Below are 15416 nucleotides of genomic sequence, written 5' to 3'. Positions count from 1 at the left end.
CTTGTAGAATGATACTGGCATAGTTAACAAAAGAATATTCTAACAGCCTGATAATATCCAAAAGGACTTTGATAGAATTAAGTGTTTAAGAAAATTAAAAACCACTGTATTTTTCACATTATTTTAAGAGCTATAATAAGCTAATATCTGAAGAGTTGAACATGTACCACAATTCACTATTGGGACATTTTCATTTTCAAATTCTTTAAGTAGATGAGTATGTTTACATTTCTGTAGATAACTGTTCCTTAAGCTGTCACAATGTCCCCTGCCATTAAGAACACTCTCTTATTTGCCACACTTCTTGTTATACAGCAAGATGTTTGGAGAGCTTGGACAAATTTGAGTAGAGAGTATCATATTCTTTTTACCAGTTCTACCAGTGAATTCAAAGGAATTACTTTTCATGTCTTGTAGAGCTGCATCTCATCTTCCACATCATCAGGTCTTGATTTGGGTACTGATATCATGGAGTGGGTGAGGTCACCAGTTTGCCACTGATTCTGCAGTTTTGTTGGCTGACTGCTTTATCTGGTCCTTTCTCCATAGACCTGTAAATAAAACAGACAAGGTCTCACAAAACAGCTATTTTAATGTAATGGAAGTGCACATGTGATATATAGGTTCAGATTCAAGACATATGTCAGTTCTATCAGCAGTGTGAAAGTCTTTGCTGTGTTGTTAAATTCTGTCAATACCTCACTGCCTTTGACAACGATGGCAACCAACTGGACCTTCATCTCTGGCAGCCTTGACAAGGCAGCGCTTTAGGCCATGCATTGTAGCACAAGGATCTTCAGTATAATCACCTCAATTGTTCTCCTTGTTAAACTCTAGCAATATAAAGATTAAAAAGTAAACTGGAAATGTATAAACACATTCCTTTACATTAAACTAAACTGTTCAAGCAGACACTCAGTAACTACAGAGCTTCTAAGACGGCAGCACTATCATCAAGTTACCATATAAAGCCATAATCCACTAATGGAGGTATGAATGGGCATGTGCCACAAACGTAATCCAAATGTCTACTGCCTAGTTTGCCAAGATTGTCAGGTTGCCACTCATGACTCTCTGGATCACTCGTCATGATGTTCCCATGCATCCAAAAAAGGTTCAGCAATGTCTTCCTTATTTTCAACACCATCATGCTCTACGTCCATGCACTCCTCACTTTCAACACCATCACTCTCTCCAACTATGCACTCCTCAAGTTTCAACATAACTCTCTTGCTCAGTGCACTCCTCAGTTACAACACCATAACAGTCTATCTCTCTCCATATACTCAACACCCAACAAATTGGCATCAAACAAATTCTCATTGCTTTCATAGAAAACTTCATGCCCTTGATCCATTTCTTAATACTTACAGCAGCTTTTCTTCATACATTTGCTGACACCCAGTACATGGTAGTTTTCCTGCTCCATGGATGTAGTATACACTAGGCTGCATATACATGTAAAGAAAACTGTGTTTCAGCATCTCTGATAGAAAAGCACTCTGATGAAAGTTCAAGTCTTACTTTCCATAATATTCAGTATTAGTATGAAAGTACAGAAACGTAAGTGAAATAACACTCAAATTTGGAAAGCATATTTAAGCCAAAAACTGTCAACACCATTAAATAAAACTTGGCATATGTATTTGAGTCAATAACTTATACAAGTGTAGGGACTGTATAATTAGGACAGAGAAGCAATCAATGCTACATAGACAACAAGGTTAGCAATGCCTAATTGGCTATCCAGGTAATATTATAACCCCTCAATTACAAGCTAAAATAGTGTCAAAACGGGCCACATCATGTAACAACATACTAATATTAAAGTAATATTATATTAAAGCCAGACAGTAGCAAATAGCAAAAATCCACAATATGTGGTTATGTGACATGGAACCTACAGAGGCAATAAATGTAGCCCAGACAAATGATAAGCGTTTCCTTTTACCGCCATTAACTAAAACGCTTTAGCTAGTTAGCTAACCAACCTCAGTTAGCTAGTAGCTATAGTAGCGACGTGACTAAACTCTTAGCCCAAGGTTCATCACATCGTAGCTAAATAGGTTAGCTAACCTCATACGTATTGGCTCAAACCCGATTCCAAACTGATAAATGGACTCTTTACAAATACCGTGCAAAGTGAGTCCAAACCTGGACTCAGCGTCGCGTGCGACTGTTTAACCTTTAGCTACTAGCCGTTAGCTAGCTAACATTAGCACTGTTGTTACTAGCGTTAGCTAACCTATGATTACCTCAAGTATGGAACTACCAAGTCTAATAAACTGGCTAGCTAACCACATTATATTGGCAATCCCTTTTAGTGAGCGGGTATGTAGCTAACAAATATGTTCATGTTAACTAGAGAGAAATGATCTTGTTATAGATAAAAGAACTGATGGCCGCTAATTTTGTCGGTAACGTTATGTCCATAAAACCATACTTTTACATCAATTAGAACTCTACCTTTTATCTAACTTAGACTGTGGATTGGTTTTTAATGCTTTAAAACGTTTTGGGTTTGTTTTTTTTTTGATCGGGAAAATGTTTGCTGCTGCTTATTAAAATAAATAATGTCGTCTTAAGTCACTCACCAAAATTGTGGTGTGGGGATTCTGGAAGTTTCCTGTGCGCGAAACTCCAGGATGGCACGTTAATTACGTCAATACATTTAGCTCGGGACGTTTGTCAGGTGAAAAACAAAACAAAAACAAATTCGTTGTCTTGCAGTCACTGACACAGACAACAAAATCTCAGCTGACTAAAATGTTAGAAGATAATTTTTAAAATTATAATTCACTTTCCAGCCAGTTACCAGTATTTGGCTGAAGTTTTTTTATTTCCAGATATGAGTCACATCATGATGAACATGGCCCGAGTTGGGTTATCCAGTACTCAGTCGAACATCTTCCTACAAGTATCGAACAAGGCCTGAGTTGGGTTATTCAGTACTCAGCCAAACATCTCCCTACAGGTATCTGCCCATGCTCGACCCTGATGAAGTCTCCAGAGTCCGACAGAATGCCACATACTAAGAGGAAGAAACCTTAAGAGGATCCAAAAATCGGAAGGAACACCTGGACAACACTGGATGCAAACTAACAGCGCAGAATGAATGTAGTTGCTTTTTTGCAATAAAATTAGAAGAGTAAACTTATGCAATGACTAATGTGATTGGGCAGAGGTATTCAGATAATCAATGAGAACCAATGATCACTTCTGTTTAAAATCAGTTTGTAAAGCATCTAAACACAGTTTAGGAGGGGAGCTGAGGGAAGCGATTATGGGCTATTCACTAAAGTTTCCATGACACAGCCACGGTCTTCAACCTAAGCACTGGAGAACACACAAATACTTATCTTCATTTTACTGAATTGGTGTTCGTCAGCTAATTTGTGATTTGTTTGTGTATGGCCTCAATTTACAGAATGCAAACTAGCAGAATTATGCAAAAAAAGGGAAGGCAAGGGTTCTGTATGTGTATTTTAAAAGTGTGAGAGTAGAGGTATCTAGCCGTGCGAGTATAGGACAGAGTATAGTTTATACTAGTGTGTTAATAGTAGTCTCTGGCTGTAATCCTGCTTAGAGACGCAGTCAGGGGAATTTCATGGAATCCAACTCAGGTATTATTGGTATAATGGGTATTATGCCTCCTGCAAACATCTGCTGCTCCTCTGCTCAGTGTCTAAAACCCTGATCAGTGACTATAAGCCTGAGGTAATGAGGTATACTGTGTTTACAGCCATAACAATTTTTGGAATATGTACATTATGTAGAATTAAATACAGTAAATAAATATACTGTTTTCTAACTCAGTAAGACACTCGCATAAAATCAAGCAATTTAATATTTCTGATCTCAAAAGAGCTACAGCTTTAATGGTCTTTATTGTTTTAAAAAAACAAGAGGTGACAAGCCAATTTGACACCTAAACCACCCAGATCTCTAGTAAAGTAGCACGGAGACCATATGATAAAACCTGCAGCTTCCAAGTTTACTTGGAAATGTTTTTGTATTACTTGCACAGAACAGTGCTTTAAAAGGTACACGATGAAGACATCGGTGACTGATTGCAGCTATGTTTCAGTACATATCGAGTTGACCTACTTTCAAGGGGTGGCATATGGCTCATTCTGTCACCTTGTAAACATGGTGATACAGGACACGTTTGGACATATGAATGTCAGTTTAAAAAGTGAAACTACTGAAAGAAATGAAATCAGCTACAGAAGCAGAGACACACACAAAGGTTTCATAGAAATGTACTGTTTTACTAAAAATAAAAATATTTACAAAAAAATATTTGATCTTCAGTTGAACAAATATTGTTCATTTAGTGACTGGGTGCAGGAAGCAGTTCTTTATAGTTCTTCAGCCTGTGCTACATACACAGACTGACAAAAATAGGGTCAGCTGATTTTCAGTCCAAGAGTTCTCCGTTTTAGCGTCTGCTTGGTTATGCTGTTTTGCTCTCAGATTTCCAAGACTTTCTCTGGTCCTTCATGCCTTCTGTCAGAATGCCAGCCATAAAATTCAGTGTGATTACAGTGTTCAGAGCACTCTGGAACGGTTAGCTATGTCAAGTGTAGTGTGATGAATATCTTATAGTCACATAATGAAGAGTCAAAATGTGTAATATAGTGCTTTGTCAATAAATATGTCAAATACAAACAATTACACCAAAGTAAAAAAAAAAAAAAAAAGTTAGATTTGTGGGTGTTTTGGGTTCTTTTTGTTTTGTTGTTGTTGTTTTGTTTTTTGTTTTTTGGCTGAATGAAAATTCTAACAAAAGCCAATCTTCTGTAATTCTGCAATGATTGAAGCACTCTGCTATACTCACATGATCCATTTCTGATCTCAGATCAGTGGGAAGTGACCAGTGAGCCCTAAATGTTCTTGGGTTCACGGTAAACAGAACTGGCTTTAGACCCGACTACCTTATCACAATGCATGTTTTAGATACATCACTAAAGCCGTTAGCAGCACCCATAATCTGACTGTGTATGATTGCCTATTGCCTATAACTATTCTTAAATTCCATCTTAAAGAGCATTTACCCAGTGGTCTCTCTCACGAGAGATGACAAACTGGTAGTCCACTAAGCACCCCGAACGGACAGTGAGCGTGAGCCGTCCTTTCCACGATAAGCGGCTCCTCACTACACTTGGAAAGGATAGTCCTTTAAGTACAGTAGCAATAGGGGAGGCAGAGGCAGCAATTCCGGGCAGGCTGTGTGTCTGTTGATGGTGAGCCGTACAAGGTGCTGCAGTGGGGGGAAGGCCTTAGGTCTGTGGAGGGGTCTCCGGAGCCTCAGCAGGACCGTGCTGTCCTTCAATGCCACCGAAGCATCTTCCTCCAGCTCTGCCCTTCTCTCTCTCCCACTGCTGCCCACGTAGTGCTGCACCAGGCCAGGCACGGTGGAGAAGGAAAGCAGCCGGGGCTGGGCCGGAACGCTGGAGTCCAGGCGGAAGCGGCCGTTGCTGTATTCGATCCGGACGTTGGTGGGGCCGCGCGCCGTCTTCACCGAGAGGGTGAGCATGTAGAGGGGGTTGCTGCTGTCGCGCACCAGGAACGTCCCCTCAGCCGCACCCAGCAGACAGTCTCGGGCCTCGCTGGCAGACATGCACCCCCAGTACCAACCTGCAAAATGAAGGAGATCGCTTTACACTGAAGCAATGCAGGAGAGCCCAGGAACAGACAGGCTATTGTCTCTCAAGCCCACTGCTGGAAACCCAAAGCAGAAATGTGCAATGAACAATGAGACTGGGCAATGCGTGCCAACAGGTTTAACAGGACTATGTTATTACGCATATTGTTCATTTATCCTTGCTATTGGTGGTAAAAAGTAATGTCCTCGTAGCATATTTATATTGACTTCTAGTGTGCTCTCATGAGTGTACAACTACAAGCATAAGATTGGGAATAAAATAATGACATGACAGGTTTATTGTCCCACATCCTAAATTTATCCCACATAAAGCTTGAGAACTGGGTGAAAAGATCAATTGAAAAGAGTTTAATAATTATCTTATGAGAGACAGGACTATAGGCAGGATTTCATAGTCAAACAGAACTAAGAGACCAGTATGTGTGCACCTTACATTTAAAAACAATGCAGAGACCGTTAGTATAGAAAGGAAGACCAACCCGTCAGCCATACGATGACCTTAGCTAATTTTCTGGTTTGGAATTACCACCAGGTGTCACAGCAGATATGTGAACGGAAGGAAACTGTCATTGGAGAATGAATGCAGGCTAGGTGCACTATACCTGAGGCATGCAGATGCTGAAACGTAGTGGTAATGCACTGCAGGTCTGCTGTTGGGTCCCATGGCTGGGGAGAGCCAGGCCGTCTGGTGATCAGCTGATTACACTGTCCTTCTGACCTTTCCGCATTATTCAGAACTCTCATCCCCTTCGTTGACGGTGTATCTGGCAACGGAGCCCTTGTAAAGCAGAAGAAAGGCTTTTTGTTAAAACACTAGTAGAACAAATCGATTCAGCTAATGGGACAAAGAATCTCCATGGGGGGGAAATTGTGTAGAACAGTTCGACGTATAGAGTTTACACGTGAGATTTAACGACGTTCTTTTCATAGCTAATCTATAACCTCACTTTATGGGTCGTTGTTGTTCGATTATCTGCAGGGAGAAGTTTCCTCCGAGGAGTATTTAAAAAAAAAGAGACAAAGTTACAGAGCTGCTTCCATAGACAGTAAATAGAATTGATTTAGATCCCCCGTTTTACGAATTTGAGTTCCTTTGCTTTAAAAAGCATGCTCCGACCCTCGTTTAGCAAGCGACTGTTTGGAGAATTAGGCCCCGACACTATTATAGTCGTTCTTTCTAGTCGACTATTTATAGTTGTTAAAACTATGCAGCAATTATCATGCAAGTCTTCCAAAGATCGCAAGGATCATGAACACTATCTCTAATTATATTAGCACAACGATAATATTGGGTCAAGGTTGTTTGAGGACTTATATTACTTCTTTTATAAGACTACGACTATGTTCAGTGAAAAAGGCTTTGAAATGCGTTAATAAGTCCAGTGGAAAACAGAACAAAAGCACTTGTAACAAAGGATCTCACTTAAAATAACTAAACCTAAAGCAGAACACACCTCTGTGCCAACTGCAACATTAAACCCAAAGAGGGGAAATAAATAAACGGACAAATCAAACAAATTCTGAAGTTTTCGATACTGTCGAGAGTTCAGTTCAAAACAGGCCTAAATCTCTTCCTCAAAAATTAGACGTCGTAAGTTTACGAAGTGTAAAAAAACATTTTAAGGCAATCCTTAAGGCAATATGGTCTGTTTCCAAATATAATAATGCTATTCGAGCATGCCACAAAATAGAACAGAACAGAATAAATTATTTATTTAGCATCAAAGACGTTTTTAAGTGCTTGTTCCATTCTCACAATGTAATTAATGCAAATAATGAACTAATGTAACTGATGCAATAATTTATTATTATTCTGTTTTACTAATATTTTAAAATTATTTTTAAGAGTAATATTTCCCTTTCCTGAATTCTTCGATTGTTTTCTTTGTCCACAACGAAAATATTTAACCTGGAACATAATGTTCTAATTGGAAAAAGTGAAACACCGAATTTTGAACACACAATTAAACGCCATTGCTTAGTCTGCAATGTAACCACTAATCTTTTAGATAATTATTATAATCGTTTCCTGACCAGCCTGCAACTTCCATTGTTAGTGTTGGGCTTCTAGGAAACTACGAACAAATGATTAAATATTAAACAATAAATACTTTTTTTTTTTTTTTTTTTACCTTTGCACACACAGGAGCATCACGAACTATAATCCAGCGCTCAGCTCAGTTGTCGATAGCCACAAGGCAGAAAAATTAACGCAAATATATTTCCAACTGAGAGCCAAAGCTCTTGACATTGCTCCGCGGTTGTAATGGCGACAAACCGGCAGCCAGTCACCCGATGAAATCCCAACAACTGAACATCTAAAACGTCGTGGAAGCGCAGGTTGCCCGTCGGAGAATGATAGGAGAGGAGGTGGTAAGAAAGTAGACTAAGTAATAATGGAAAGAGTCGGTCCAGTAGGCTCCAGAAACTAAGAATGATTTAGTTTCTTCCGGAAAGAAGAACACCGGGAAACGCTCCCTTTGAACGTTTGCCTCCGCAAGGTGATCGAAGTTCTAGGAATTTAATTCCAAGAACGGCTTTGTGTGTCGCCGAGGCTACATCTGCGCACCTCGTTTCGCAGAACTGCGCTCCCGGCCTTCGCTGCGCGCCGATTGGCTCCGTGAAGAACGCTTCCTTCCTCCTATGCCGCGTGACGCTCCGCGAAGCAGCCCGGTCTGTTTCGCCAGTAACGCGTACCGGATGACTTTCCAAGTAAACGTCTTTCCAGGAAAGCTGAAACAGTCGCTCAGAATGACCTACGGCGCACGGCGCCTGCTCCACCTTCCGTGAGCTGAGCACACAGTGTATACTTTGGTTCGTCATCGCTACTACAATTTTTTTTTTTAGACCTACGTTCTCCAGCTTATTACGCAGCCATTTCTTTTACACAACATTGTTTTAAGGTAAGCATTAAAAAGCTTGGTAGGTCTTAGATTACTTGTTCAAGGTTTATTTCTGAACAACAAGAACAAAGTGGAACGCGGATAGGGTGCGCAGCGAATGTACAGAAATACATTTTATTCGAATTATACTGGTAAAAGAATGATAACGTTTTGGTGGACATCACTGTGGCCTTGTGTAAGAGACTGAGTGTCAGGATGTTTAGCAGACCAAAAAAAAAAAAAAAGATGAAGAAACTAGAACAAACGTAGACAATAATGAAAGCGGTACAGCAGGTCAGACAACAGTCCCTGGGAGAAGCAGTTGGGACTGCCCTGTCACGTTCAACCCCATTCTAGCCTTCCTCTCCGTTCTCTCCGGCTCCTCTGATCAGACGCTTGTTTCCCCGCTTCCCGGTGGGTCCCTTTGGCTTAGTGAAGGCCTGTTTGAGAGCCTGTGGTTTAGGATGCACTTCCTCATATAGGTGCTCCTCGGTCAAGCACTCTCCGCTGTCGATCTCCATCTACAGACACAAGCACACACGCAAGGCATGTGGAAAGCGAAAGCGAGAGGAGACACCAAAGAGCAATCCTGGTAAAGCAGACAGATAAACAGCAACGTGGGTGGAAGAACCGATTACTCATTACCTTTTTGGTGATCTCTATGCGGTAGATTCTCTCTACCTCTTCCAGCAGTCGGTTCTTGCAGCTAGAGTAGAGCATCCGCTCCTTAACGCCACAGCTGTAGCCGGGCATGGAGTAGATGAACACTGAGACGTGTAGACACATACACGCGCAGAGAGAGCGAAAGAGAGTGTGTGTGAGTGGGATATACTCTGCCACTACAACTACAAGATGACAATGGCGACTTCGTCCTTATGTTTAACGAATGATATATAAGTGTCAGCCTATAAAAAACATCATGTATAAACTCAAGTCTGTGGCTGACAGCAAGTCCCTGCCTGATAGTAGCTGATAAGATACACCTGTCTGCTGTGCCATCTAGAGGTAAAACGCTTAAGTGCAGGTCGTGGAAAAGCAGCTTTGCGCAGAAGCCACTGACCGACTGCCTCCATGCTCTGGCCCTGATGGCAGTGTCTATAGAGGAAGAAGTGGTAGCGGGGCGCGTCAGCAGGGACCCTTGCTGGCAGCTCTCGCGTCTCTGTGGGGCTGGTGTGCACCAGCTCAATCGTCTCTCTCTCAGTGTCCAGTTTCTGAGGAAACACACACACACACACACACACACACACACACACACAGTGACAACAGAAGGATCAACTCTGCATGAGTGTGTAAAACATATGTTTGTTTTTTTCTGATCTGAGGCTTTCCAAAGCTAAAAGGTGCCATGTGTTCCAGTTCATCATGCTTATACAATTACAAAACCTCGGTCACTAGTTAATATGACTAAATTTGATTTGTGTCTTTATTTGTTTGTGTATCTATGTACTGTTTGTAGTTTGTGGTACGTGTAGTTTGTGGCGCATGTGTGTGGTGTATGTGCTTGACTGTGGTGCATATGTATCATCTTTAAATTTCAAATGTATACTTGTGCATGTGGTGTATGTGTGACTCACTAGCTGGATGTAGTTGATGCGTCTCTGTTTGAAATACAGTAAAGCTTGTTTAGCTTCTTCCTGCAATGGGAATGCCAATCCCTGTAGAGTGGCTTGCTTACTTTCCACTCTGATGTCTGTCTTCCCCTTGCACACAGAGAAAGAGAGAGAGAGAGAGAGAGAGAGAGAGAGAGAGAGAGAGAGAGAGAGAGAGAGAGAGAGAAAGAGAGAGAGAGATTGAAGCATCATTACCTTCATCAAAGGCAGCAGTAATGACCTCAGACTGCCAGTAAGGTCTCTAACATGGTTTCCAGATGGATATCACATATTGCTGAAGAGCAAGTTCTCTCGAGCGGCAGGCGAGCTGCTGTTCTCGTGCTCTCCACAGTGCCAACAGCAATAGAAGAGAGGACACAGAACAGGTTTACCTTTCCTCTCCCAGATGGAGCAGCCACTTGTCTCCGCTCGTCCTGAAGAAAAAGAATGAAACAAATAGTTTCAAATATGCCCAGGACCACACACACACACACACTTTAAGCCACACCAGACCATTGAGAACTTACCCACACAACTTTTTCCTGTCAGATGCATTTTCAAGTGATAAACCTGCATTAATGGTGTTTCAAAAACAAAACTTGTATATATCAATGTTAATGTTGTAGCTACAGTACAGGTCCCAGGTCAGGGCCATGTGAGAGAAGGGACGGGTGAGGGTCAGCAGTCCGCCCCAAGTCCGCTCACCTCCGTAGCTTTGATCTGACTGAGCTCCTGCTCGGCTGCTGTGAGGGGGGCGGGGCTTGAGCATGAAGACAGGTGACAAAGGTAACCCTGGAAACAGACATCCTCCTGCGGGCAAGATGGAAAGACTGCGATCAGGTGCTCAAGCACAGAGAGAAGAAATACAGCTGAATATACAAAGGTGTGATGGGCAGTAATTCCACTTTTGACTTATAAACCCACATGTATTGCATTATAAATCCTGTGTTGTACAATAATATTTGGACAGTGCAGCAACAGAACACCTTCATTAATATTCCACGAACTCCCAAACTACTCCCCAGTTGTGTTAGAATATTTGAAGTTTCTTCCAGCAAAGAAAAAGTGTAATAGTTTTTTTCCTCTGTACATTCCCTTAATATTCCCATAATATATGTAATTTTATTCAACTGTTAGTTCCAGTCATACAGTCTAACTGGTTGAAAAGCATTCTACCGTCTCTGATATCAGCATGGCTCCTCCTCCAAACCTGCACATTTTGCTGACCAGTAGTTGCTATGTCACAACAGCTTACAATATATTTGAAAACAATGTTTTATCAACATACTTTGCAAAACCACTGTAAAAGCAATAAAATGCACTCGGTGTCAGGTATTATTGTGAGTAACACCATGGCTGTAAAGATTTACAGCTCTTGGCTTTGACTCACACCCGAGTGTCTGATTCACAGTTGTGTTATTATTTGCAGTAACACATTCACTCTTGTGTTCTGTTGTTGCACTAAGCATAAATCTAATTAAATAAACATCGTATTCGTATTAAGTGTGGTAGTCTAGGCATGAGTACCTACCTGTGTGGTTCCAAATAGCTCGTCTTTGATGTGACTGGCACCAAACTCCTTCTTTAGTGTGGCACGAGTAGCAGCGTATACCATCTTCATTCGTACCTACAGAGAGTATCAAGACATAGCTGAGTGTATAAGAGTGTGAAAATACCTTTGGTTCATCTGGCTGTGTGCTATATGCCTCAGAGGTCTCTGTGTGTGTGTGTGTGTGTGTGTGTGTGTGTGTGTGTGTGTGTGTGTGTGTGTGTGCGTGTCTGCATGTACAGAAGGTTCATATATTTGGGTCTGCTCCACATCCAGATTCCACGCACAGGCGACTGATCTGGAGACCAGGAGATGAAGAGCCACTCATAGCCCTGTTGGTTATGTGTGTCCAGGCGCAACAAGATGTAGCAGGGCTCCAAAGAGTCCAGCAGAGGCAGAACACAGGGGTCATAGTCTCGGTCCCAGCTCTGAGAAAGCTGCCTGTATGCCCCCAACACCAACTGCTCTAAAACACACACACACACACACACACACACACACACACACACACCTCATATCACACAGCACCTCTACCCAAAAGCCTACAGTACATGACACCACACTCTGCTTATCAGTCTGATCCAAAATAGCATGGCACCATGGAGCCGTCAGCACTCACTGCAAGGACCACATACTTCAGCCATGACCTCCATGTACACCTGACACACTGCAGAAATTCATGCTATATTACATACATCAGACTTCTCAGGACTTTGAAATGATGACTTTGCATTGTAGGCAAATAACTAAAATAGAGAGTTTTTTTTTTTTTTAAAACCGGAACTTTGTTGTTCCAGTGTAGCACTTTCTAATTCTTCTAATATCATTGACTAGACATTAAACATCTAACTCAATCTAACTCAGATTTGTCATCTTCTTCTTACCGCTTCTTATGACGATCTTGAAGGCTCTGACCTCTCCTCTCTTTGCGTTTATCAGGAACTCCCTCAAGTCTGCAGTTGCTTAATGTAACAGAGAAGCAGAGGAACAGATATGGGATATGAGTTTTTGTCTGATGTATTCACAATGTACTCACTAATGGCCAATCGCAGCGCACCGTAGTGAAGCACTAGATTCAATCTGTCTGCAAAGCTCACCTTCTTTGGGAAATAGAAACAAGGAATTCAGACTGTGACTGCTAATACAGGTCATCATAAATTCATTCATGAAGAATCCAATATTTCAGATTTCAGTATTTCTATACAGTGTGAATAGGAAAGGAGCACGGTAAGTCAGATAAGCCACCAAAATGCGAGCCTGAGGAACTTTACTTCTCAGATATTGGGCCTACTAGGCTACTACCTGAATTTGGCAAACAACAGCGTTCATCAAAATATCTGCTTCACCTTGGCTTTCTAGGAAAATTGAAAAGTGAGAAAAATCTGATTTACATAGGTTTCTTCGGGCCAGGACAGTATGCTCCCCGCTTTCACCATGGTAACCACTTGGCCAGGGCTCATAAATCATGTAGGTTCAGGTGAGACGCGTGAGGAGTAACTCTCCCGCCAGTAAGCTCCAGTTACAGTCTCTACATTTACAGTCTCTGCTCTGTGGTCACTACTCCTTTTTGACTGAATATTGTGTGGTGGGAGTAGCTTTTCTGCAACCTATGACTGGAGTTTTTTATGTTTCCTCCATACTTCTTATTCACAGTGCACTCTTATGTACTGTGCTGTATGCCATACATGTATCTTAAACCCTGGGTCCAGGATCTCGTTCTCATTTTATCTCATTTTGTATTGCATATTGTAGCCTCTATGGCTGTGAAGACAATAAAGATCCACTTGACTTGAGTGACCTCTCATCTGTGGCTTACTGGCTTGAATAGAAAGAGTTATAAAAGTATTCTAATTGTACCTTAATCATCATAGCATAGATTGCTCTTTATGATTCATTCGTCATCCCATATTTAATACACCATCAGAGCACACCTAAAATGTTAGGAGTATTCGTTGTATAGACTGAGCTTATTTTGATCATGAACCCCATTGGTTAGTACTACCTACCACATCTGTGATATTAGAAAAAGCATTCACCCTTATTTTTAACTTCGTGAAGGGAGTACAATGTGTCTGACCAGAGTCAAGAGTTAAATTAACTTACCATGGATACCTGTCTGATGAGACATCGCTGTTCGGTTTAATTCGGTGCAGATATCTCCCGAGTATTCCACGCTGTCCGTTGGTGTCTTCAGGACCACTGGTGTCACCACTGCAACCGTCTCTTTAGTCTAAACTCACTTCCGTAGCGCTGTCATCCACGCACCTAAACTATCTTGCTTGGGGGGGAATCCTGTTTGAAACTTAATCTGCGGAACTGAGGAAGATGTGTATTCTAATATTGCGGTTGTTAGGGGATACGCAGGGACAGCGCTGATCTGGAATCCTTCACTTTTCAATGGCCATTCATAGAGATGCAAACGTGAACGCGTACACTTTTCAAAAGACCTTTAGAACACTTTTTTGCGCAGTGGCGCTGTCATTACGCAGGACAATTGTGCAGAACTAAAATTGTTTGATGACCTACAGTATATGTCTCTTGAGCCTCTTTGGCTCTCGCGTCTTTAGGGCGGTTTAGAGCGCTTCTCGTGTGTACAGTAATGACACATTATCACTCGTATACATAGGGACCTGATCCGCGCCGGCCGCAGCGGTTATCTCCAGCTCAAATTCCAACCGCCTGTGGTCGCTGACATGCGACACTCCCCATGTGGTTGAACCAACGAGTCTAAAAGACAGCTGAACTTGCCAGAATTTTGTCATTTAGTTTCTGTAATCACCTTTTTTTTCAGAGTGTGCTCTGTATGTTAATAAAAGCGATGGCCATGGTGACTAGTCTATATTTCTGAAGCGCCTCAAAATAACAATAAAAACCCCCACTCTTTATTAATCAGTCTACTTATGATTTTTTTGGAACAAGCCGTCAAAAGTAATCTTACTCTGCTCCAAATAGTTACATTGCACGTCCACTTTAAAGTGGATTTCGGTGACTGTATTCCACACAGACCTATACGTGGGTTCCGTTTTTATAATTACTATGGCTCTGTGAGTATGCATGGTCATGTTTTCGTAGCACTGGGCTATAACTCAAAGTATCTGTAGTAGTGGTACTGCTGCAAATCTATCGCTTAACAGTTTTAATAAGATAACTGACATTCTAGGAGGAACTAGAGAATTAACATAAAATTAATTACGGGTGTAAATGAAAAATAAATAATTAACTAATTGGGGCGATTCGTCTGAATTTAGAGACGTTTTAACTCCGTTTTGCTGTAATTGTCACAAAGGCCGACATTTATCAAGTATTTCTGTGTGGGAACAAGCTTTTAGTCCTTATCTCTGTTGGCATTCATCATTTCAGTTGTATTTCTAAAGGGTGAGACCACACAAATAAAGGCATTAGGGCTGTTATCATCATCATCATCATCATTGCTATTATGATTACTGTACTAAGAATATACTTGTGCTTTGTGATGTGTGTGTCGGAGCGAGAGAGAGAGAGAGAGAGAGAGAGAGAGAGAGAGAGAGAGAGAGAGAGAGAGAGAGGAGTGTGTATTTGTATGGTTACTGGTGATGACCATGTATAATTCACTCTCTAGTGAGTTCTAGGCCAAGTGCTCTCCATTATTTAACACGGCTTAGGTACGGATTTCTCTCACACAAATGACACAGAGTTAAAAACCTGCCAAGCAGCAAAGCAATAGTCTATTATCTTAGTGACAGTTGATA

General features: G+C 41.4%; 2 protein-coding genes across 4 annotated transcripts; both read right to left on the bottom strand.

Annotated features, from left to right (window-relative positions):
- Nucleotides 1-3934: 3934 nt before the first annotated feature.
- Nucleotides 3935-8562, bottom strand: cishb (cytokine inducible SH2-containing protein b). Its single transcript, XM_026996433.2, has 3 exons — nt 7801-8562; nt 6271-6446; nt 3935-5640 (listed from the first exon to the last, which is right to left on the bottom strand). The coding sequence occupies exons 1-3, from the start codon at nt 7818-7820 to the stop codon at nt 5159-5161; spliced, it is 678 nt and encodes a 225-aa protein (XP_026852234.2). The 5' UTR covers nt 7821-8562; the 3' UTR covers nt 3935-5158.
- Nucleotides 8563-8602: 40 nt separating this feature from the next.
- twf2b (twinfilin actin-binding protein 2b) lies at nt 8603-14206 on the bottom strand. Of its 3 annotated transcripts, none has more exons than XM_026996432.2 (11): nt 13792-14206; nt 12573-12641; nt 11976-12154; nt 11671-11766; nt 10845-10949; nt 10667-10681; nt 10532-10573; nt 10125-10250; nt 9611-9761; nt 9196-9317; nt 8603-9071 (listed from the first exon to the last, which is right to left on the bottom strand). In XM_026996432.2, the coding sequence occupies exons 1-11, from the start codon at nt 13814-13816 to the stop codon at nt 8904-8906; spliced, it is 1098 nt and encodes a 365-aa protein (XP_026852233.2). In that variant the 5' UTR covers nt 13817-14206; the 3' UTR covers nt 8603-8903. The 3 variants fall into 3 exon arrangements, with proteins under 3 accessions (XP_026852233.2, XP_026852232.2, XP_035376498.1); XM_026996431.2 differs by having other exon boundaries at nt 12573-12650; nt 13792-14205; XM_035520605.1 differs by lacking the exon at nt 10667-10681 and having other exon boundaries at nt 12573-12650; nt 13792-14205.
- Nucleotides 14207-15416: the final 1210 nt, after the last annotated feature.

This window comes from Electrophorus electricus, chromosome 20, assembly GCF_013358815.1.
Source record: "Electrophorus electricus isolate fEleEle1 chromosome 20, fEleEle1.pri, whole genome shotgun sequence".
NCBI classification, from domain to species: domain Eukaryota; kingdom Metazoa; phylum Chordata; class Actinopteri; order Gymnotiformes; family Gymnotidae; genus Electrophorus; species Electrophorus electricus.
This window is presented reverse-complemented; position numbering and strand designations above follow the sequence as displayed.